Raw genomic sequence first — 24781 nt, 5'->3', positions numbered from 1 at the left:
AAAGAGTTTGGAGTTATATGTGAAGAGAAAAGAAAATTAAAGAAAATCACATTTCTAGCAATTTCTCTCTTAGTTTTGGCATCCAAAAAGTTATAAATATTGGCTGAGTGGCCCTGTGGTTAGAAATTTCTCTTAATTCGTGTGTGCCCCCTCTGGTATGTTCAGGGGTAGAGTTTAAAAAGTCTCAGTCTTGTTGCCGTGGAAGCACAGGTAAGATTTCTACCCATTCACACAGCTACCAATGCTCGCAAACCTTGCACTGGTGTAGTATCTTTGAGACTTTCAAGCTGTTTTCTCAGAGTTTCTTGAAATTGGCCAAGAGGCTTAGCATTTATTGCTATGAGGTAAGCTTGTGCACAGAAACGTGGGCAGAATTAACTTTGCATTTAACTTTCTTCTGGAATATCTCTAGTGAGTAGCATAGGTGAATTTGTGTAATTTTCATAATATTAGTGACAGCTGAAACCTGCTGTTTGTTTTCTTTCTATTCTGTACAGGAGTGTGCACACTCTACAATAATGCTGTGGGTTGAAGGCTGCAGGGGGCTGACATAGAAAATCTTCCTAATCAAAATGAAAGTATTTTGCTAGGTGACCTTCCAGTTTCCTGGAGATGTCATCTGTTTATGCTAACAGTAGCTCCAAGTGGAGTGGTTTCTAAAACTGGACAACAGTCAGTTTATTTTCAGGTACAACTCCATTTGGGATTGCGATTAGAATAACTAGAGCTGCTCTCCAGCACAGGAAACTGGGAAGGTTACGCTGCCAAATTGTTGGCATCTTGATGAAGGAGTGTAAACTACTGCTGTCACTGCTGCAGATCAAATGAGCCTAACCAGAATGAAGTAATTATGAAATCCTCCCAAAAGATCATGAATATTCATGGATCGAGTACAAACATTTGAAGTTCGTTTTCGTGTGAGGAAATAACCCTGGTAATTCCGTTCTCACTACATATGAAATCGTAATGCTCCCTGAAAGCAAAGGGCACCGTGCTGTAGCTTGCTCCTCAGGCTAACAGGTACCACTGTGTGCAGCAGCGAGCAGGCTTTCTGACCCTTTCCAAATTGTCATGCTGTGTTGACTGGGAGGTGGCCAAAATGGTTGCCTAGCTGTCTGGGGCATGCATTACACAGGGTCGTGCCGGTTGGATGGGCACGTGCTTGTTGCTTGCACTGAGACGAGAGCTGAGGTGGCTGCTGCCCTGCCCTCCCTGCAGGGGCTGTCACCACTGGTAGCACTTCAGCATATGTCACCTCTGCTGATGGCACTGGCAGCAGCTGAGCTGCAGGAGCTGAGGCTTTCCAAAAAACACCGCCCCTGTTTAGCCTCTTGAATACAGAGAGGAGAGCCTTGCATTAATTGGCCATGCCTGAAAATGGCAGCCTTTCTCATACTGCAAACCACTGCCCGACCCTACAGGGCTGTGGGTGCTGGGAGGAAGCAGTGCTGACAGCAAAGATGCTGAGTGGTGGGAACAGATCCCAGTGCACTTGCTGGATGTCTCCTTGCTGTGCTCAGGCCATCACCTCCCCCGTTAGCCACCACAGGGGCTGGTGTGAAGGTGGCTTCTGGATCCTGTCCTCAGAGGAAGGAGATGAGACAAATCCTCACTTTACTTTCTTGCTGTGGAAGAAAGGATCCCTACTGCCCTGTCACTGCCCTGTAGCACCAGGTGTTGGCCAGCCACTCTCCATGCCGTCTGTTCCCAGGACTAGCAGCCCAGGAGAGGCAGACAGGCTCCTCAGCTCCCCCAGGGGCTATTCAGCAGTGGCTGTGACTGTTGTTTTCTCATTGAAAGCAAACAAACAGCTTCAGTGAGACAAGTCAAGCCAAACTTGTACCTGAAATGCTTCCAGACAGGAGAGCCAAACAAGAAAGGTCACAGAAGGAGGAAGGTTTTTTCTTTCCCTTTGTGAGTGTACCTCAGTGCAGGGTAGAGCAGAGCCTCGTCACATGCAAAATCTTTAAATTATTTAAAATCTGTATCAATGTTGGTTTTAACTGTGTGGATCTTTTTTTCTCCTGTAAATAACAGTCTGTTTACTGTTCAGGTTTTCCTGAACACTGGCACTGCTGGTTTGGGGGGAATCTGGCTTTAACTTCAGCATACAGTTGCGGAGCCTAATTAGCTCCCTAGATTAATCGAGCTTCTGTTTTTCAGCTCAGAATTTATGAGGAGCTGGCACTGTAATGAGACAGAGCAGTAGGATCCTTTTTATCTTTGTGCTTTGTTTGCACGTTTTTAATGGTTCATTGTGAATGAAGTTTTGTTCTGTGCTTGGAGTTGGAGATGGAGTCCATTTTAAGTGCTTTCCTCTCTCTGACACTGCCAGTGGTCTCCATAGAGCTGCCTTGCAGGCCTTCCCCTCCTGCCCATCCCTAAGACGTGCCCTGGTTGTGGTGTCAAAGACATTCGCATCTCTCAGCTCTCATCTGAGTAGCATGTTGACGTGTAAACAGGGGGTTATGTCTTTGTTCAATATTCCCAAAGTGAGAAGTCCTTCTGTAGCAAACCACAGACATTCATGTGCTGTGGTGAAGACTGTGAGGAACTTCTTTCTCACATTGGATTAATTATTTAATTGAAGCCTGTGCTGGTTCAGCTCTACTGCTGGCACAAGGCAGAAATGAGAAGACGGATGGGTCATCTTTCTCTGTGCTTCCCCAGTGCTGATATAGAGGTGTGCAGCTTAGACTTGGGCTGAAAGAGTCAGAAACTGTGGGTTCTTTAATTCGCACAGGTAAAAGAGGAGCAACTTTTGTGATAGCAATTGCTTTATTGTGAGATAGATCTAGTGTGGCTAAAAACAAACTGCAGAGAGTAGTTCATTTTTAGCCACCTCCAGACTGGGGCACTTCTATGTCATTTTTGGGTAACAGGCTACTTCTTGCCTGTTTCTTGGACTGCTAAAGGTTTCATCAGCTCTAGGAGCAACTTCTATACAACCCCATTTATGGTCAGAAGGGCAATCAGTTTAAGATGTTAGAGTAGCTGGAGCCCAAACAGGGTTATCTTTTATTAGTTTTCTGTCTTTGGTGAAAAGAAAGAAAAGATGCTATTTTGTGCATCTGTCACATGCACAAAGATTGTTCTGCAACATGGAATTTCCACCAAGAGCTTTATCAGTCCCCTTGGCCTCACTCTACTTGTGCCTACACACACTTGCTCTTATTTCCTCATTCCTACTATCAAAATTATTAACAGAAAGGAAAGACGTAGCTAAGCAAACTATACTGGTTCTTCCTGAATTCAGCCATTAGTAACATACCATTTTGGTTTTATACCTTTTAAGCTGTGAATTGTCCTCTGTAGAGATTATTTCTGTGCAATAAGAGCCAAAACCAAATGGAGTATTTTTGTGGTTCTCTCATTACGCAAGCATTTATTACTATGAGCAAAGCAGTGCATTAGCACAAGGGAGCAGAGTTAAGACATTATGATCAAAACTAACTGCCATACTTCCAGAGATTTTTCCTTTGACATAACTCTATAAATAATTAGATTACAAGACACCTGAGGGCATACATCGTCTTATCCTGTAACAATAACACTTTGAGAGAGTTGACAACATTTTTCTTTTGGCCAAGTGCCTAGGAAGACACCAAGGTGTATGATTAATAGAGAGCTCAAGCACACACCCTTGCATGTCCCAGTGCTTATTTATAATATTGCATACTACCTCTCGAGAGTGTTATTTCTATTCCTGGTGGTTCTGTTTTTGTCATTAAATAGCCAAAATCTTTAAACTAGTGGGGTGAGATGAAGGGGAAGACCAGGAAAATATTATCTTTAAAGTAGGTGGAAAAAAGAAGAAAAGAAACAAGTGAAGTGTATAATAGGATTGATTAAATAACTCCACAGCAAAATCAGGATTCTAAGATTTGAGCTGGATCTTCCTTTCCAGCATTCCCTCCATTTGTGGAAAAGCAAAGAATGAGATGCTGGGCAATGCAAATTCCTTCAAATTTCCTGAGCATAATTTTCTTCCTGCTTCATTTCCATTCATGAATTCTATTTTGAAGCCCTAAACAAAAGCAATTATTATTTGCCTCTTCTCTGTGTAACACATTTGGAACACATTACCAACATGGATTCTCATAAAATGGAAGGATGTCAGAAGGCCCTCTCCAACCTTGCCCCCTCATCCAGGCCCGCACTTCACTTATGCAGTATAGTGCAGTAAGCATGCCAAATTATATGGGGGTCAGTCATAAGGTGCCTTCAATGGGTATCAGTGAGAAGCTGGGGGGATATGAGTGGAGATAAGGGCCCTGATGGTTATGCAGCACCAGTGGAGGACATTAATAAGAAGAAGAGTTGAAGGAAGAGAATATCAGTACTGGCTAGTAATGATGCTGGACACTGGTAAAGTCTGGTGCTGGTAGTTAGGCCACAGCAGGATAAAATAGAGCAGTCATGGGCTACTTCAGTAGGGAGCTCGGTGTGAGAATCGTAGTGTGGGACTAAGACTGAAGAAGATGGATGAATCAGGGAAGCCACAGAAAAATGCTGATAGGAAGGAAAAGGATTATCTGATGGCAAAAAGGCAAAAAGGATGTGAGCACGTGAGAGAAAATTCTCTTATAGTGCAGGAAAGGATTGCAGTACTCTGGAACTTCACCATCCCTGACCAGCAGCAAATTCTAGTAATACCTCAAGGTAAACTGTGAGTCACCTCCTCCTGCTCCATTGCTTGTCCATACAAAAGCGGCAGCTGGCTGCTGCTGCCAGCTGGTTTGCTAGTTCTGCACTTGTGGCTTTTTAATACACAGGAAGGCTCTGAGCCTGTTGATATCTCAGTGAAGTGTAAACATAAATCCACATAAGATTACATAAAATATGTAAGAACATTGAGACTGTGAAATTAATTACTACAGTGGCAGGAATTGCCAGAAATAAGGTTGTGTTAGCAAACCTACTTTGGCCTCATGAGCTTGGGTTGTTTTTTTTTTTTGTTTTTTTTTTTTTTTTGCAGGACATTTATTCCCTGTTAAATTATCATATTTTTAAAGGCAAATGAAGGACCTGCTTTGGAGATGAATCAGGACAGTACTGGGATTGGTCGTTGTCAATAAACTCCACCCTGACTTGTAACAGGAGTTGGAAGGCGTACGGAAGTTGGAGGTAGTTGGAGGTGTGGAAGGGAGGGGAGAGGTATTACAAAGGGAGCTGGTACTGCCTTCAGAACTGGTTCTGCCAATGCATTCCTAGTGTTTGTAGGTGGACTGTTAACTGTGTTTTTGGTTTGTTGAGTGACCAGACTGAGAATCAGCTGTCCCATTTTCTCTGCACCAGAAGTCAAAGGAAGCTGTACGTTGAATATGAAAGGCTGTATAATGCTCAGTACTCTGAAAGATCAGTGCTTCAAACCAAACACATATACTTAGTGCAGCAGGTGTTAACAGGGGATTATATACCTCACCTCAGAGGCATTCATCAGAAACTGCATTGATGGGTTCCACAAGAAAGAAAAAGGAAAGGCCTTTGAAGAAATAAGTCGTTCTGGGTGCAGAGCTGCATTTGTTTAGTCCTGAAAGTAGGCAAAGCACAAGTCCACACATTAAAAGAGAGAGATTAAATGAAAGACTGAATGACTTCTTGTTCAGCGCTATTTATCCTGTGCAGGGATTGAGGCAGGGGTCTAGTGGAAGATTGGTATCCAGTTGTGAAATTAAAAGACGTAGTCTTAATGCACACAGTCAAGTGGGATTTAGGCATTGTCCAAACAAACTTATCATGATCTTGAGTACTTCATTCTTCTAATATACAATTCTATTTTGTTTGTATCTGAGTATAATTAATCAATTGTGAAGAAGGAAAATACAAAGATATATATGAGGAGCATTAAGATGTATGTTTTTTCCTTCTTGCTGAGCCAGTGAAAAGACTAATTTACGCTGATTCCAGTTTGCACGGTGGTCTCAGAAGATAAGAAATAGAAAACACTGTGCTCACTGCAGCACGTATCTCATTTTAGGAGATTTAATATCTTTAAGGGATCTTTAATAGTAGCTATTAAGAGACACAGAAGATAGCAGTATCGGTCTTCGAAGATCTGCTATAAAGTGAGAGGATGAGGATAACAGAGTAGCCTGGAGAAGAGACAACTTCCCCTCTTGTCCTTTCAGCACAGACAGCTGCTACTTCATGGGATGAAGTGAACCTTTCTGTCTGGCATCTGCACAGTTCTTCCCTTCTTTCTCCTTCCTCTGCACCATAACTATTCTTTTTAGAGATGTGTGAGTGTAGCTTTCTTTTCTGAAGAAAGGCTTCTGCCTCTGGATTTTTCCAAAGATAGAGCTTTGCCTAGTTTATTTTGGAGTTTCATCTGTGTGGAATATAGGGAATAGTAAAACAGTGTTTTACTGTAGCCATGGTGATGTAAGGACTATGGCAAGGAAGGCTTTACAAGTAGGGGTAATGTATTTTGTTTGACCAAATGTTGCAGTTAGAAAAATCAAATAACCTTTAAGTCCTGAAAAGGTTGCAGAATGGGTTTGCTAATACAAAGGCTTTGGCATCTGAGGTGTGTTATTCTTCTGTCCTCACCTTCATGCACTGTTCTCTGTGTTTTCTATTCCTAAATTCATGAGGAGTTATGATAAATTTTGTAAACTATAAAAACATTAGTGGATGGAGTGGAACTACATTTAAAAAGAAGACAGATGTATAAAATGGGGTCAGTGTGCTGCTCTGATGTATTGTTTCATTTCTCTTAGAGCAGAACACAAACGGGTCATTTCTATTTCTAATGCATCTCTGAAGATCTCCTACTGGCTACGAAGAAATTGGTGCATGAGCAACATACACCCAGGAACAGCAGCTCTTCTACATTTCCTATACCTAAGTTTGTTTTGCATGGGCAGAAGATGAAAAATGTTCTTCCCTCTAAAAGCTCTTTTAGTCCTGACCTTCCCTTTGTAAAGCTTGTGGTTTCACAGGAAATTTTGCTCTTGCAAATACCAGCTCACGAATCACCAAAGGAAATAATTTTCTTTTTCATGCAGAAATGCCATGTCAGCACTCACAAAAGCAAAGCATTTACTTCATGTCTCACACTGTATGACAAGCTAATTTCAGTGCGATATTGTAAATATCAATAATTTTATTTGCTGAGGATGGAGTGAGTTAAAAATTAATAGTTACTAAGCCACACATCTGTGTTATTATGTTCCCTTTGATTTTTAGCCTATCCTTAGGAGTCGGCAGGGGCTATAGGGAGGCATCGGTGAACCATGAGCAGGTGAATGTTTTAAGACAATGTCTAGAATTGACAAAAATATGTGATCATTAAATTTCTTCCTCTTTGTTTTATTCCTCAATGTACAATACTGAAAGGAGGCGAGTTATTTTGTCTATGTCCAAAGCTACACTGATAGTCCAGATACAGGCAGTATTGGAGGAAACTGAAATTAGAAATCAGTATTGGCTGGACCTTTTTGCTGCTAATTTTCTTGCTTTAATCTTAAAAAAAAAAAAAATCTGCCTTTGACTTTCTTTCTAATATATGTCACAGCATTTGAATTACAGAATAAGAATTTCCTCTATATCATCATTCTTCTCGCATGTGTGTACTTCAATGCAAGGCAGATGGGACAGATTATTTCATATTCATAATGCATATAGCTCTAGGAGAGCCGCACCACAGTGTGCTGATGCTGGCTGCATGGGTTATGTATTCTCAGGAGATCTACATGTTCAGAATACATTCTTTTGCCCTTTCCCCCATCGTCTCCTGTTTTGCTGTGATAGAAGCACTAGCAAATGAAAGGCTTGTTATTGATTTCTGTACAGATGTTTATAATTTCCGTGTAACTCTGCATTGGAGTGGCAGTAACTGATGTACAAAATTTGACATCTTAATTATTCCTTGATGGAAAGGAGGGCCACTAACCTGAGGTACAGCAGCCTATTAACTCGGGATCTGTGGATTCAAAGCAGCCTTAGGTCATGAGAAATGAGTGAGGCCGTCTCACTGTAGTCTTTATGGATGTTTGCTTGCCTCTCAAAGCTGACAGATTGTGTTCAGTGTGTCTGGAGCAGAAGGAAGCAGAAATCGTGAAATAGAAAATATTTTCCACCTAGTATTGCTAGCCTAGCTGAAATCACAAGTACTATAAAGCTCTGGAGTAGCACATTTTATGAGCCAGCATCAGATCGCTGCTGTGTGGCTCTCCTAGAGCTGTACGCCCCACCTTAATCCTAGATGCAACAATATATGCATCCCAAATGCTGTACTTTACCCAATTAAAAAGAGAGATTCAAGAATTCTGATGTTTATCTGGCAGTCCTGTCCAGTGGACATAGGTTAATTTCCCACAGGTTGCAGCTTTATGCAGAATTCCCATGAGCTGGGAATGTCAAATGCATGACTAAGGACACACATGAACCATAAGTATTAGCAGAGGTTGAACAGTGACCTACAAAAATCTAATACCAAGCCATTGATAGCACCGCTGTCAGGAAGCAATTGCTGTATGCAATTTATCAAGCATAAATAAATATCAGGCTGCTGTCTTTGCTTTGAGCCATGTGTAACTATTATCCACAACCTTTAGTGCAGGAGAGGCTCTCTTCAAGAAGATACGTTTCCCAACTGGTCACCTATTTGATTTGTGCGTCTCATAGTTAAAGCTCCCTTAAAAATGTATATTGTGCATTTTTACTACAGGATTAGATGAACACCACACAAAAGTTACATATGCATTATCATGCTGTTAGAATTGTTGTGCTTGACGATTCCAATTCTTAGTCCAGTCACAGACAGCCCTACTGTAAAGCATCAGCATTTCAAAAACTATTCTCTTCTGAACAGTAGAGTAAATGGCAAGAACAGAAAATCTGATTCCCGCTTCACCAAAAGAAAAGATCTAATGTGAAAGAACAGTTGTGAGAAGTCTTAAGGCTTGACTGGTTTGTATTTCACCAATATCATCCGAAGTTATTTCAGTGATTAAAGTAGCAGAATTATTGAATTACACAGTGCCCCAGCAGGCAAGAGAAACTTTGGGTCCTCTAATCTAATCCACTACACTCTTGTCTACTGGAGCTAGTTCAGAGTCTGCTTGTACACTGGAAAAGGGCAGCACTTTGCCATCTGCTGCAGTGACTCCTTAGTCTCCAACACTGGTCTGCTATTCTGTATTCGCCAGTGGTAACAGTGCTGAAGGAATGAGACCAGATGAAGACGCAAAGGGGAACTGGGAACATAAAAGAAGTCTAAGTTGTAGTCCGGAGTCTTTCAGCATGCTCAGCTGCAGATACAGGATAGTACAAACCTGAGGAACAGAACTAATTAGAATTCCATTAAAAAAGAGGAGGAAAAAATTTGCCAAGACCCGAGTCACATCACAATGGTTGAAGTGAAACCTCGCTGGCTAATGCAGCCTTAATTCATTTTATTTTGCAGAGACAGCAAGCTCACCATGTTGCTTCGAGAGTCCCTGGGGAATATGAACTGCCGCACCACAATGATAGCTCACATTTCAGCCACTGCGGGGAACTACGCTGAGACGCTGTCCACCATCCAGATTGCATCCAGAGTCCTCAGGATGAAGAAAAAGAAAACTAAGGTAAGATATGTATAACTTCCTTCTTGTAGTACTGGAAGAGGGAACAGGAAGGACCCCAAAAGATTCTTGATGGGGCAGCGAGGCATATAGCAAGATTAGTAATCAATGCCAAAGTGCAAAGGTTGTATGTACCATGTCCTAGGCGAGTGGCTCAGAGCACATAGCAGAGATCAGGGGAATGTAAATGCTTCAGAGTCAGATAGAAAAGTGCTTTCAAACATATCTGTCTTAACAGTTTTTAGCTGGCCTCATTTATTGATATAGCTGAGAGCGTAAATCTTCAGTTATGTTCTTAGTACTAATGAAATAATAAGGAATGAAACCACTGTACAGTAAATTGGGTTTAATGAAGAGTTAGATTCTCTGTGCTTCTCACAGAGAGAAGGAGCAAAATGAATGCAAAGCATTGTGTCCATTGCCAGCACTGGTGCCTCATTTATTCTGACTGCCTCTAAATATGAGTGATAGATTTTCCAACAAGTAAAGTGATGGTGGGCTGTGTCTAATTCCATGCTTATGGAGCCCTGGTTCCTTCTGTATAGCTTGCAACATGAATTGCGTGCAACCAGTGAATGTCTGATTTAAACTGACAGTCTATGGATTGAAAAAAACTTTGAAGAGAGACAACTGCAGGGATTAATTCCACACACCATCACAGCAATGTCCCCCTGTGAAGGGATTCATTTCACACACCATCACTGCAGTGTGTAGCTAAGGACTCCCTTAAACATATTATACAATTTCACACAGTGGCATTTTGACCAAAAGGGACTGTCTTTATTTTCTATGCCTTATTTTGTAATCAGTTTTCTTGTTCCTGTTCACACACAAAAATAGGAATGCCTTTGGCAAATAACCAGTTTATTTGGTTGGTCTAAATTAGGTGAGGGCTCCTTATCTATTTATTCAGTACGTTATTTTTTTTGGAAGCCTCATGACTGAGTGTAGGACATTTAGAGTTGGGGCATTGGGTACTCTGTTGGACACTGCTGTATGTTTGCTGTAAGACTAGATATAAGAAGCTTCAGAGCTCTGTGCCCTAGTTTAGAGATTTCCCAGTTTAGATGTATCTTTTTTGTGTATGCATATGCTTTGTGCAAGGAGCTGCTTGCAATTCTGAAATGTCATGATCTCTGTCCCTCTGACATTGCAGTACACATCGAGTTCTTCTGGAGGAGAGAGCTCCTGTGAGGAGGGGAGGATGCGGCGGCCAACCCAGCTGAGACCTTTCCATTCTAGAAACACCGTTGACCCAGACTTCCCTATTTTGCATTTATCAAGTGATCCTGATTATTCATCCAGCAGTGAGCAGTCCTGTGACACAGTGATTTATGTTGGCCCCAATGGCACTGCCCTTTCTGATAAGGAACTGACAGATAATGAAGGTCCCCCTGACTTTGTTCCTATAGTTCCTGCACTGCAGAAGACCAAAAATGAGGGCAGGCTGGAGGAAGGTAGTGAATCAGGGCCCAGCACATCTGAAAGAGATTGCCTGAAGTGCAACACCTTTGCAGAGCTCCAGGAGAGGCTGGATTGCATAGATGGCAGTGAAGAGACCAACAAATTTCCCTTTGAAGAGATGCCTGCTCAATTTAGCTCAGACCAGATGTCTAAGTGCTCTGTCTCAAGCCAAGTGGCAGAGCTTAGTCACTTACCAGAGTCAGATAAGGAAGATACAATGCCAGAATGTCAGCATCCTGATAGAGAAGCCAAGGAAAATATAAATGCAACCCCCAGCAAAACTAAGAGAAATCACTCCCCCATTCCTTCTGGAGCTCTTGCTAATATTTCAACTCCTCCTTCTCCCAGGAGTGTAACAGGCAGCTCTAGTAAAGAGCTTAGCTCTTGCCAGTTAGTACACAGTACCAGCTTGCAGAGCAGCAGAGAAGGTCTCAACACCTGTGGCTTTGTGGAAGGGAAACCAAGACCAATGGGTTCACCCCGGCTTGGCATTGCGAGCCTCTCCAAGACATCTGAGTACAAGCCACCAACTTCTCCTTCCCAGAGGTGCAAGGTCTACACACAGAAAGGAGTTCTTCCCAGCACCACACCCCCACCAGCTCCTCTGAGTAAGGACACTGAGATGGCATCTACTGAATCTTTGTTACAGCCAGAAATACGGACCCCACCTGCAGGAATGAGCCCTCAGATCATGAAGAAGTCAGTGTCTTCCAGCAATGGGGATTTTGAAGAGACCATTCTCAATGAAGATCAGCGACAAAACCATTCTCCTGAATCCAAGAAGGAGATTCTAAGCACTACTATGGTGACTGTGCAGCAGCCGTTGGAACTGAATGGGGAGGACGAGCTGGTGTTCACCCTCGTAGAAGAGCTAACCATTAGTGGGGTTCTTGACAATGGGCGCCCAACCAGTATTATTAGTTTTAACAGTGACTGCTCTGTGCAGGCTTTGGCCTCTGGGTCTAGGCCAGTCAGTATTATCAGCAGCATATCTGAAGATCTTGAATGTTACTCAAGTGCAGCTCCTGTGTCTGAGGTCAGCATCACACAGTTCCTTCCACTTCCAAAGCTGGGCCTGGATGACAAGTCCCAGGATGATGGCAGCAGACGCTCATCTATCAGCTCATGGTTGAGTGAAATGAGCACAGGGAGTGACGGTGAACAGTCATGCCACAGTTTCATTGCCCAGGCATGTTATGGGCATGGAGAAGCAATGGCAGAACCTCCTGTCTCTGAGTTTGCAAACACTATACAAAGCACCAGCATGATTTGTGTAGGTGACAAACAGAAGCCAGTGACCGACAACATGCTTATAATGTCAGAAATGGGGGAGCAAGCTTTCAGCAAAGTGCCACCCATCAAAGGCTGTAAAATATCAGCTCTAGGGAAAACTACTGTCACAATTAAAAACACTGCAAGCCTCAGCAGCTCTGAGGGCTACTTCCCAATGAAGACAAACATTACAGTTTATCCATGTATTGCTGTTAATTCCTTCAAAGCACAAGACACTGATGATGCTGTATCAGCAGTAAATGCAGACCCAAAGGTTGCTCACCCCCATGAGGGGAAAGAACCCAACGCTAAAAAAGATATCAAATTTGAAGATCCTTGGCTGAAGAGAGAAGATGATGTAAAAAATGACAGCTCTGGGAGCAGTGATGGGTCGAGGTCTGATATGACCACAGTTTCAGCCAAACCTGAGCAGAGCACAAAGCAGTCCTCAGCAGACAGGTTTAGCAGCAGCAGCAGCGGAGATGCCTCTGTCTCCCCAGGATGTGACAGTCTGAAGAGGATTGTGGATGGGTGTGAGATGGCAGCATCTGGCTCTGCAACCCAGAGTCCCGTTCATTCCAGTGATGGCTTGAAGGGCGGCAGCCTCCCTCGAGGGCTCCCAAAAGCAAGCAAGCCCGAGGAGCCTGACAGTCACCTCCATTCTACTGCCTCTGACAGCAATGGAGTTGTTTCTCCTGCCCACCCCCAATTTTCTAAGGCCAGCCTAGACAAAAAAATGGCCTCTCCCAAACACTGTGTCCTCACTCGCCCCAAAGGAACACCTCCTCTGCCTCCGGTGAGAAAGTCAAGTTTGGATCAGAAGAACAGAGCCAGCCCCCAGCACAGTGCTGCCAGCAGCACCACCAGCAGTCCCTCTGGCCAGCCCGCGCCCTTCCTGGCCAGCTTCCCCGAGGAGCTGAATGCCAAACCAAAGGGCTCTGGCATTGACAACAGCAGCAACAACAGCAGCAGCAAGCTGTTCAGTGCCAAGCTGGAGCAGCTCGCCAGCAGGACCAACTCCCTTGGGAGGTCCACAGGAAGTCACTACGAGTGTCTGTCACTGGAAAGAGCAGAAAGCCTGTCCTCTGTGAACTCCAAAATGAACCCTGGCAAAGACACCACAATGCCTAGGACTGGAAGGAGCGTCAGCCGCAGTGTCATGTCCTCACCAACTAACTCAGCTCTCTCCCAGTCTGCAGGAGCCTCGCCAAAAGCTGGACAGTCAAAGATCTCTGCAGTCAGCAAGCTCCTGTTGGCAAGTCCCAAGGCCCGAAGCCTGTCTGCCTCTGCTACCAAAACACTCAGCTTTTCGACCAAGTCTCTGCCTCAGTCTGTTGGGCAGAGCTCCAGTTTGCCTCCAAGTGGGAAGAATATGTCCTGGTCAACGCAGTCCCTCAGCAGAAACCGAGGCTCTAGCCTTGCTTCTAAATTGCCCCTTCGGGCTGTCAATGGACGGATTTCAGAGCTGCTCCAAGGCAGTGCCAGCTCCAGAGGCTTGCAGCTGCGAGGAAATGTGGAAGCAGATGAGCGTGGTGGCCTTCACGGAGAGGAGAAGCCGGCAGTTCACGTGCTGCCATCCCCTTACAGCAAGATCACCCCGCCCCGGAAACCTCATCGCTGCAGCAGTGGTCATGGGAGCGACAACAGCAGTGTCCTGAGTGGGGAGCTGCCCCCCGCCATGGGGAAGACTGCCCTGTTCTACCACAGCGGAGGCAGCAGCGGCTATGAGAGCATGATGAGGGACAGCGAGGCGACAGGGAGCGCCTCTTCTGCACAAGACTCTATGAGCGAGAACAGCAGCTCGGCCAGCGGCAGGTGCCGGAGTCTCAAAACACCGAAGAAAAGATCAACCACAGGTAAGCTTGAAGTGATGTGAACAGGGAACACAGACCAAAGCAGCTAACTGCTTCATGTTGGGGAGGCCCTTCCTGAAGATGGGCTAGTAGATCAGTGCCAGCTGTGTTTGCAGCAGCAATGAGAGGCCAAGGTAAGTATCCCAGGCCCTGGGTTTCTTCCGAGCAACATGTACAAATGTCTGTGTTTGCATTGCATATGCACTGGAGTCTCTCTCCAACCCATTTCACTTAGGTTTATTTCACATTAACAGAACGCTTATCTCTACAGTTATTTCATGTTGCTAGTTGCAATCAAGTATTCATTTATACAAATATTCTTCTGATTTGATTCCAAAAAGATACCTATATGAGGTGGTGAAATGTAATTGTTACCCTCAAGCACTTTGGACACAGACTCCTCTCTTGGTACGTGTGTGGTTCAGCAGCACAAGGCCAGAGTCCTGCTCAACAGCAGTACCTGCTGGGAGCTCCCTTTTGCTCCTTGTGCCCTCTGCGTGCCCAAAAGGTGCAAGATGCCCTGCAGCTGGAACTGTCACTTCTTTCTTCCCACCTGTTTTAGAAGATGGAACAAAGTTATGCTCATGCCCTTGAAAGGTCATATCCTGCCTCTGAGTCTGTTGGTTTTTAACTTTTGTATTACAAGCCCTTCCTCTCCAAGTAATTGTATTATTAATAAGGTATACTAGTAATATTATAAATATGGGCACCATTGCTCTAAATTACTTGGAAGTCTGAGAGCATTTAGTCATCACAGAGAGGATCAGAATCCCCAGTAGCTTTCTTACTACACTTTTTAATCAGATAGCAAGAGCCTGCTGGTCCATGCCAGGAGTCCATGGTGTTACAGCTTGTACATCTCACCAGGACAATAGTGTTTAGTAGGTTTGCAGGAAAGGGATGAGGACCATCCATCAGCTGGTCACCTCACCTTTTTTCTGGGTGCTGTTTTCCCAACCAGAAGCGTAAGTCCTGCCTAACTAACTTCCTTTCTAAAAAATGCATGTAGATACTGGAACTAGTATGTACCGATATTTAAAATATCAGTGGCTGATTACCCTGCAGTAGCTCTGGTTGCAGAAATGTGTAATTCTAATAGAGTTCCTAATTCACCAGCCATTCTCACTTGCTGGGTTACTCTGGGATTCATTTAAAGTGAATGAAAGGAGTGAGGCATTACCCTCTTTTTCCTTAAGCTTTTGCTGCAGTAGCAGGAAGAACATGTGCAGCACAGATGTGAACACAACAAATACCACAATTAAAACCATATTCAAAAGTGCACGTCTGATAATACCTGTTCTGAGGATACATCTGAAAGTCACTCTGCATTGTGCAAGCAAGGGCCGAGTGATGAAATAATCTTCCTGATGTTAACTTTGCATCCTATGAGAAAGACTCTCTTCTATCCCTTCTGCATTTGTGGCAATAACTTGGTTTTCCTCTTTCTGATGAGCTGCTCTTCTAATGGCTCCTTTCAAATACAATCTTCTTAATGGTAACTTGCAAGAAAAAGGACGATGATTTTGTATATTGAGGAAAACCACACAGAATGCATTTCTGGGAGTGTACTGTCAACTGACTGTGTGTTTTGGAGAAGCTGTCCATATGATACGGACTTTTTCCACAGGACATTTGTTTTTCTTTGGATTTTGTAGCAAAAAATGAGTCTTTCACGTTGCTTTGATAGTGAGACAGTTTAAGACATCCAGTAGCCATTCTTGAGGCAAGTCCATCTGCAGTAGACTCTGTAAGGGTCACTTTCCCTTTCTTTATCTTATGCTGAGGCATAAGGTGATTTTCAACAAAATTTGAACCAGGAGTAGATGCAAAAAAATCACAATTTCTGTGAAAGAAGCAGTTGTGCAGGTGAGGAAAAGCATAGAAAACTGCAGTGTAGATTCATCCATATCAAACACAAGAGAGTGTCCTCCCTCCCTTGGATCTAGCCAGCTTTGATCCTACCTGGCTGAGCAGTGGTGGTGATTTGTCATGCAGTGCAGATATGCAAAGGTGGTTAAGCAGGAAGCTTTCCTTAGCAAGGAGCATGGACAGTCTCAGCTTTGCCACTTTTTTACTGCTAAGTAAAATCTGACCTTTTTCATTAAGTACAGCTTTCTCTCTGACTGACAAATGTATGTGTTCAGTCTAATTTCTATTGTGGCTTCATTCTTCTCTCCCTTGTCAGCAATGTTGCAGGTGCTCACCATTGCTAGATTTTGACCTCTGTGATGGAGCACTTTCTGTGCGTAGCCAACATCCCTGCAAGATGCCTATTCTGGTATGCACAGCAAAGCATGGCATGTTGACATCCCTCAGAGTATGTGCAAAGCTTCTCTCTTAACTGAGTCTGTCACCTGACGTGGAGAGTTTGCAAGCGTGTTATTTTTGTTATTTTGCTTTTGAGAGTGATTCCCTATATCTGCAAGTAATTCCTATATTGGCTTGAGTGAGCTGTGTTTCTAAGAGGAACCAGTTCTTTTAATGCAAATGACAGAAAAGATGTTTATTACTTTCTATATCTGTAGCAGCAAAGCACTGCCCAGAAATTCATAATCCTTCACTTTCTTGTAACCCAGCTCCAGTTTGAATTTCATCCTGCGGCAGTAATATCATAATTCTGTTTTGATGTGTTTGATAATAGTATAATTTTTCACATGTCAGCAGATTTACGATGGCATAAAATCGGGATTATTACCTCAATGCAGGAGAACATGAAGGAGGATCTGAGATATAAGGAAGAACAGAGATGTTCGCAAACATATTTTTATTGCGTAATAAACAAAAAAATATGCAAAGGTTTGCAATCTTTTATCCTCCGTAATTTCTCCTGTCTGTAAGTCTGTTCTCATCTGAATGATCTCTCACAAGGAACACTTCTTAATGAAAACGATAGCATACAAAGGTTCTGAGCTCTTGAAAGATGGATATTATTTTAATACATAGTGTCAAGAGCATTGGACCTTTCCTGATTTGCAGTTGCAGATCCACTGTGCTGTAATGGATATGGCACTATAGATATGCTCATTTCAGGTCAGGCAACCTTGTCCACTTTATTTATGATTATTATTAGCAGAAATGCTAGCTGTCAGACACGATCATCATGAATCAGCCCAAGGCCCCTTTAAGAGGAGCTATAAAGAGTCTTTAGCAGAATCACCAGCAGCCCTGTCAGATCTCACAATTACTTTTGAAGTTCTGACACACTGGGGAGACATCATTTTTTTCTTGAGATTAAGATCTTGTCTTTCAATGCTTTTAAGTGCATTATTTTTATGTGTAGGTGCTTCTGTGCTGATTGTCATACATGAAGCATCAGACCTACATTGACGGCTTTTGAAAGATAAAGCCAGATTATATCCTTCAGTGTAGCCCTGGGTTAAATTTTGGGCTCTACGTGGGCACATGTAAAATTAACAGACAGCCCAGTGCTGTGTAAACAAAAGTAAAAACGACAACAACAAAACCCCAAACCCAATTATTAGCCCCTTATATTCTGATACCTACTGAAAATCATGTGTCTATATCATGAACCACTTAAGCCTTCCCCCTGAAGCAACCTTTTATTTTCATAAACGTTTCTGTCTTTGTAGCTTTTAACACTGGTCCTATAATGCAGCATCAGCAGATACTGCCCTAAAGTGACCACTTATAGCAAGAACAGAGCTATTTAGCCCTGATATATCGCTGTGTATTTCAAAGCTTTGTGTGGCCACCCTTTAATCCACCTTGTGTTGCACATATTACTCCAGACTCCATTTTACAGGTGCAGAAATCAAGGCAGAGAGCTTTACTGACTTACACAATGCCTCCACTAAGTGACAGCCAGACCGAGGATTAAATTGCAGGCACCCTTGACTCCTAACCTCAACCCTGACTGACTTGGCTGCACATCCTTCCTTGCCCTTGCTGAGCACTGGAGAGGAGGGTTTTATCTGTTATTTTTTGTGGCAATCCTTCCCCTGTCTCCATTCACATGCATCTGTGCAACTGTGTTTGCTCCCATTTGTTTGCTCACTCTGTTAGCATTCTTCCTGTAGGAAACAATCCGCATCTCTCAGCCATTTTCCTGGCTCTGACTCCAGTCTCTCTCTCGGGGAGGCAATGCTGTATCGAGCAGAGCACTGAAGTGTTACAGCATAGTCATCACTAGCACCAATTATATATTATTTTTTAATACCTCAGAAATTTCAAGTGCAATGGCCTCATGCTGCTCCATGGAAAGGCAACGACAAGGATGCTTTTATAGTACAAACTCTCTTGTGTCATCAGGGAGTGCATTCAGGCTTAACTCCATTTTAACCGAGCTGTATTTGTACCCTGGGAACACAACAGGGATAAGCAGGAGGCAGGCAGGGCGGCAGGGAAGGACTTGCAAGATCTGTATTGTGTTCCCAGTGGTGCTGCTGGTTCTCTCAGTCACCTTGGGCAGCCTGTGTAATGTCTGTTGTCTGTAACCAGCTCACAAAACTAGATCATGGCCTTGTGGAAAAGCTCTCAATGCAAAACAGGACTGGATGATTTCAGCCACGCAGCTTTGCTGCTGCTTCCAGGTGTGTGATCCCATCAACTCTAAGCTAGCAGCAGTGCAAGAGCTTTAATTAGGCTTACTCAGCCTAGCCAGGCCATTTGCATTCCCTCTCCATGTGCTCAGATGCCTTGCTCGTGCCTTTTGCCCTGTCTTACAGAGGATTCAGGACTGCCAGATCTGCCAGGAGGCCTCCCCTGGGGATGGCAGAATGGGAGGAGCTGTGAGACAGCATGTTACAAGATAAAGCTTTCAGTGGAAAACGTAGGGATATTCCGAGGCTGTTTGCTTTGTTGTTCCTTTTGGGAACCTGGGCTTGCGTGCCTGAGGGAGCCCCAGTACATGTGACATGTGGTGAGGCATAGGGGCTGTTATGTGTCGTTGCCTGCAGCACTCTGCTGAGCCCGGAGCCTTCTCTGCCAGCAAGGGTCTCTCCTTTAATTTCTGTGCCCTTCAGTTGAGGTTTGTCAGAGCTGAGCCTGAGTCTGACTGATGGCAGCGGGGTAAAGCCCGCAGGGCCGGGCTCTGTGTCCAGGCAGGCCGGGGGAGCAGCCAGCATGCAATGCAGCGTGGCACTGAAGGTCAAAGATGTGGGAGGATGAGGTGGCTCGTGTGGGAAGGAGACACTGCCAAAAAAAAGTCAAGGCCCAGGGGAGACAGTGCTTGTAAAGGGCTTCACTGTGAGGCTACTCTGGGCCACTTCAGCCTTCCAGAACACTGAGTATCACAGAGCATTGGGGAACAAATAATTAAGGGACGCCGTTGTTGTTGTTAAGGCCGAGTCTGAACAAGACTGGGGAAAGCCACTGTCTCAATGCTGGCTTCCTGATGTTTCAACGTGTGCCCTGAGCTACAGTTAGCTGTATTTACCGGCATATGCAGCACCGTGCTCCTACCTGTCTGGGATAGGATTTGCCTCTGTGTGTGTGTGTGTGTGTCTGTGCTGTCTGTGCTTTAATCTTCTTTGCACAGGGAACCTGTCTGCCTATAGATAATTAAAGTTTCTTGCTGCAGCAGTTTATGGCTTTTGCAGTAAAGTTTCATGACTCCTCGCGGCTCTTTTGCAGTTCTCAGTTTTGCTACCAAAGTAGAACAAATTGCTACATGATTTTAAACACTTTCATAAAAAGACAGACTGTTAAGACATGACAATAATTATCTGCAATTAGAGGGCCCGTTTTGCTCCTACCTCTGTGCTCTGGATTTCACTGCTGGGTTGGTTTTAAAGATGGAGATTTCAGATTTCCTGGAAAGCCCTGTTAACTCCATATTCACACACATTGCCTCTCTGGAAGTGCTTAATCCAGTCCATGAAAGCAACAAAAAAAAAAAAAAAAAAAAAAAAGCCAGAGGCTGAATCTGGGGGCTGTAAATTATGAAAGTCCATCTCCAACCAACATTACAAACATTACGACCAACAAAACCAACGTGTTTTGAAACATGGCCAAAATGATAATGCTGAAACAAAACGTCAAAAAAAAAAAAAATCTAAGTTTTTTTTTTGCTGAATCCAAGTGAAAAGGAATTTGGTTCATGTTTAGACTGCCTAAGGCACTGTGGGGAGCTGAAAATTGCCCTTTGTATCACAAAGCTGTAGGGCTTCTCCAGCATTTCCACTTTAACTTGCTTACAATTGACGATAGCTAATTGATATCCTGCATTATTCCCTTACCATGACAAAGGATGTTAGAGCCATACAGCAAGACGTTGTTTGCTTGCAGGTGACCCCTTTATGCATATGACTGCTGGCTGGGAGAGCAGAAGGAGGGGCAGTGTGGGCTTCAGCTCCACTTTTTTTTTGTTCATTAAAACAACAGCATTGATTTTCCCAGGTCAATGCGAGGCCATTTCATGCAGCAAATCTGTGTTGAAAGGGATCAGAGTAATCATTTTTTACACGCTTGACTACTGCATGCCAGCACTGAGCTTTCAGCCACATGAACATAGGAATGATTTAATAGAGGAAATGGCAGCAGGCTATTGTGCACAGTGAAGGCTCCATGTAACATGCATGACTGAGTCGCACGCCATTACACCGAGTGTAAATAAAACCTGCTCCTTACGCTGCCACAGAATTAGCTCATAGGAATGCCTCTACTGCTGTCTCATCATGATCTAACGCTGGGGCTGCGGAGCCCCTTCCTTCTCCATCCTCTGTCTTTGCTGGCCAAGCCACTGGCAGCACAGACATTTAGCGCCTACTGCAGTAACAGTAACCAGCTCCTTAAGTAACACCCGGGTGCTGAGAAATGCATGACAAACCAAAATCCAGACCAAGGGGAGATAAAGATGTAGAAGAAACTCTGTGGTTTTTTTTCTTTTTTCTTTTCTTTTCTTTTTTTTTTGCTAGGGATTGCAGGCACTGAAAGCACAGCCCCCTTTGATGTACATCTTCCCTGAAGCATCTCCCAGATTACTTGTCAACCTGCCACGCTGCAGGAGGGCTGCTTCCTCATCTGGTTTCAGCAGTGCTCATTCACCAGCTCTAAACTGCCCTGAAAGGCTCCTTTTAAAGTGAGACGGTAATTCAAGAAATATGGTTAAAACTGAACAGGATGGGTAGAAAAAAATTAGATGTAGGCTGTACCTCAGCATGCTTCTTATACATATAGAGGTTCCTTAGATATATAGAAGCAACATGTCTAGTAGAGCTATGAGTGGAAAATTATAAATAAGGGTTGCTTTATTCCTGCATACAGCAAGCAGTTCTTTCGAGCCCCAAGTGTCCTTGTACTCCTTACTGATTTGCAATGGCAGGATTGCATACAAGCCAACACAGAATAAGGACTGAATTGTTTTATGGGGATGTGGTCACAGAAGACTCTATTCTTAATGACAAATCCTATTGGCATTTCCTTCTCCAGTTCTTCAGGTGCAATCTGAGTTGCCAGGATGAGCAAATGCAGTTTGGATTTTCTGGCAATAAATGCCAGGATTCTTTACTGGTTGCAGTACTAACCTCAAGTTGGGCACCCTGAACATTTCCAGTGAAGCCTCCGTGCTATCACTGCAACTTCCCACTGGAAAGCACTGGCAATGACGTGAGGAACTGGGAGAGGATCTTAGCATTGCACATACTGTGTGAAAATCCAAGGAGGAATGAGTAGCTGTTCTCTTCACTGAGGAAAGGGCACTGCAAAATAAACTAGGAGGAGGGAGGTCAAAGGAAATGGGAGAAGTTGGTTCAGTCATGGATAATTGCCCATAAGGGCAGACCCTGTAGGAAATAGGAAAGAGAGAAGTCAGCATAGCATCTTCAGCTCAAACAAAGCAGCAGCCCCATTGTTGGACAGGGAAGAGCAGCAGAGGGAACAGACAAATAATCTCTGCCAGTCAGCAAACAATTTGATTGGAGGTTGGTGCTATTGTTCCTTGGAAATGAAGCCACAGAAGGAGTGTTGTTGGCTTTCGGGTACTGCTCTCCTTAGCCAAGATTAGGTTTTTGTAATCACCTTCAGTTTGTAAGGACTTTATGGTGAGAAAAAAAAAACAACACAAAAACCAACAAAATGCTGACCAAGATCTGCACACAAAGGCAGTTTTACCTCCACAAGCATTTAATGCAGTAGAATAGCTTTGGCTGTGCATCCTGCTTTTAAGATTGTACTATAAACTCCTGAAATTATATGATATCAAATTAAAGTTTCATCTTCCACAACTTGAAATTCCAGGGGCAGTGATTGTTTTGCATCCCATTCAGATGCATCCTGCTTTGAAGAGGTATACATCATGCTCCTTCTTGTGGGTATTTGGCATTTAGTGATTTAGCAGAGGGTTGTTAGTTAGGGTAGTATATGGTTAGGTTGCAGTTGGACCTGATGGTCTTTAAGGTCTCTTCCAACCTGAGCAATTCTATGATTCTATATACCTTTTGCTTTTACCTTTTCCACAGAGAAGATGCTCCAACTGAAGTATGTTCTTAGAAAGCGATAGAAAGGGAACACCACAAAACGTACAGTAGTTAAACAAAACCAGCTTTCTTAGGGGTTCTGCCGTGGTTAACAGATGCTTTTATGAGCACATACCCTTATGGAGTTGGGAGTTTTGCTGAGGTCAGTGAGTCTTTTTATCCTTGAAGTTACCCTTCCACACTTAGCTAGCTTGGTCTGTGTTTCTAATACTTTAAAGATGAAGGATTCTCTGGACATATCTGCGCTGCAGTGTGTTGTAGCTTCAGTGCCGCTCTTCAGCCAGATCCACTTTCACACTGCACACATTCACTCCTCTGTTGCTCCTTTTATCTTAATTAAACCCTGTCCGGTCTTTGGCAGAGCTGAACCTGCCAGACCTTAACCAATTGCTCAAAGTAGAAAACCGATCTGCTGTATTCTGTGCATTTTCAGGGCTGTTTCACAGTGTGGTTATTTGTGCTGAAGCTAAGCTTGAGATTTGGAAAACTGCATTCATTTTAGCAGTTGGTTGTGTCTGTGTGTCGATATGGATGAGGAAGCTGTCAGCTGCTCTGTGGCACTGCTTAGGCTGTATCTCCAGGCTGATCCCAAGTAATGCCAAATCAGAAAAAGCAGGGACTGAATGGAGAAGTCAGTGGCAGGCGTCTCCTTTCAGACAACACTGTCATTTTCTGTACCTGGACTAAAGAGCAGCCTATTGATCAGTGCATATTTCAAATAACTGGATTCAGTTTTGCTTCCCTGCAAACATGCAATGCTCTGCCTGATGGCACAGCCCTGTCGCACGCCTGGCTGTGATGGGGGCATAACCCACAGGCTTTGCAGACATGAAAAGCACAATGAGCTTATGTTAGCATACGTCTTGCCACAGCTGTGGTCTCTGCCTTTTCACTGAAGGATATGGCCTATTAGACAGTCTCGTGCCAGAGTTCTCCTTCTAGACCCCAGGCTTCAGGTTGTCGTTCAGCTAAACGGGTATGAACAGAAATGCAATGCAAAAACATTTACTGTAATTAATACTCCAGTGACATCTGTTTCGCTTTGCTCCAAGTAAGAGCCTGGTGGTGCCCTCATGGCAAGGTGAATCAGATTCATTCGCATCTCCAGGGGAACTGCTGCCTCTAAAAGCTGAGGAGCAGCAAAGGTAGGAGAGAGATTGCTTTCACACTCAGACTACTCCTTTGAGAAGCCAAGACCCTGAAAAAATGTGCTTTTAGAAGTAGTTGCTGCCTAATCCCTTTGGTCTCATCTCAACCTGAGATGAACTCAGTGCCGTTCACAGCAAAGCAAGCAGAGGGCTCATTTCCTAACGGGGCTGAGCCCTTTGCAGGATCTCTTGCATGCAGCAAATAGTAATGGTCTGCCAGCCCATCTCATCTCCCTTCACATACACAGCTGCTCTCGCCCTTCAGTTGCCTCTCTCTGGCATCACTGATGACAGTCACCCTCAGTACAGCACTTTGTTGGTGCCTTCCCATACTGCCTCTCTGTTGTTGTTGCCAATTGTTAGCTATGCTGACATTGACTTCCAGTGGTGTTTCAAAAGGTCTAAAAAAACTTGTGCTTGCTAGTATTTGTAAGGCTTCATTTGTTCCGGCATGGGCTCATTTGCTGGGCTGCAGTTTGATTAGAAGCACGAGTATGATGGATGTGATGGGATGGGCAGGTCAGGGCTGAGGCCATTTGGTACAAAAGGGCTGCTTGTTTGCATGACTTGGCTTCGCTCTCCTTTTCTTGCAGGGAGTTATTTTGGATGCACTGGAATAAAAGCTCCGTAGACTAAGTTTTTGCAGATAGGCAGCAAGACGGAGCATTCTCCTCCATGTTAAAACTAGCATTTACAGGTTAATTGCTCATTACCAGCTGTTGGTTTCTAGGACAGACTGCTGCACTCACAAAACAATGATAGCTCACAAAGTTGTCAGCTGAGAAACAGACACCCATGAATGAAACTGATGCTGGATACTTGCAAATCCAAAAAGTAAGCAACCAATGGATTATTATTTTTTTAGTTTTCATTGACGCATGAAGTTGGCAGACTTTTAGAAGCTGTTTACATTCAAGTTTCAATGAATACAGTGCTAAGGATTCCTTTAGATGATTTTATCTTGTTTTTAAAAATAAAATCTGCATGATCATTCTGCATCCCCCTCCCTCCCTTCTGGCATCAGTTTTGTTCTTGTA

At 43.8% G+C, this 24781-nt stretch overlaps 1 protein-coding gene across 1 annotated transcript in view; it reads left to right on the top strand.

Annotated features, from left to right (window-relative positions):
- Window positions 1-24781, top strand: part of KIF26B (kinesin family member 26B) — a 294103-nt gene that overhangs the window by 258958 nt on the left and 10364 nt on the right. The window contains exons 11-12 of the mRNA XM_003640984.6: window positions 9413-9575; window positions 10729-14164. Coding sequence (XP_003641032.2) covers window positions 9413-9575; window positions 10729-14164 — 3599 coding nt within the window. The remainder of the gene's footprint in view (window positions 1-9412; window positions 9576-10728; window positions 14165-24781) is intronic.

The sequence above is a fragment of the Gallus gallus genome, chromosome 3 (assembly GCF_016699485.2).
Source record: "Gallus gallus isolate bGalGal1 chromosome 3, bGalGal1.mat.broiler.GRCg7b, whole genome shotgun sequence".
Classification (NCBI taxonomy): Eukaryota; Metazoa; Chordata; class Aves; order Galliformes; family Phasianidae; genus Gallus; species Gallus gallus.
This window is presented reverse-complemented; position numbering and strand designations above follow the sequence as displayed.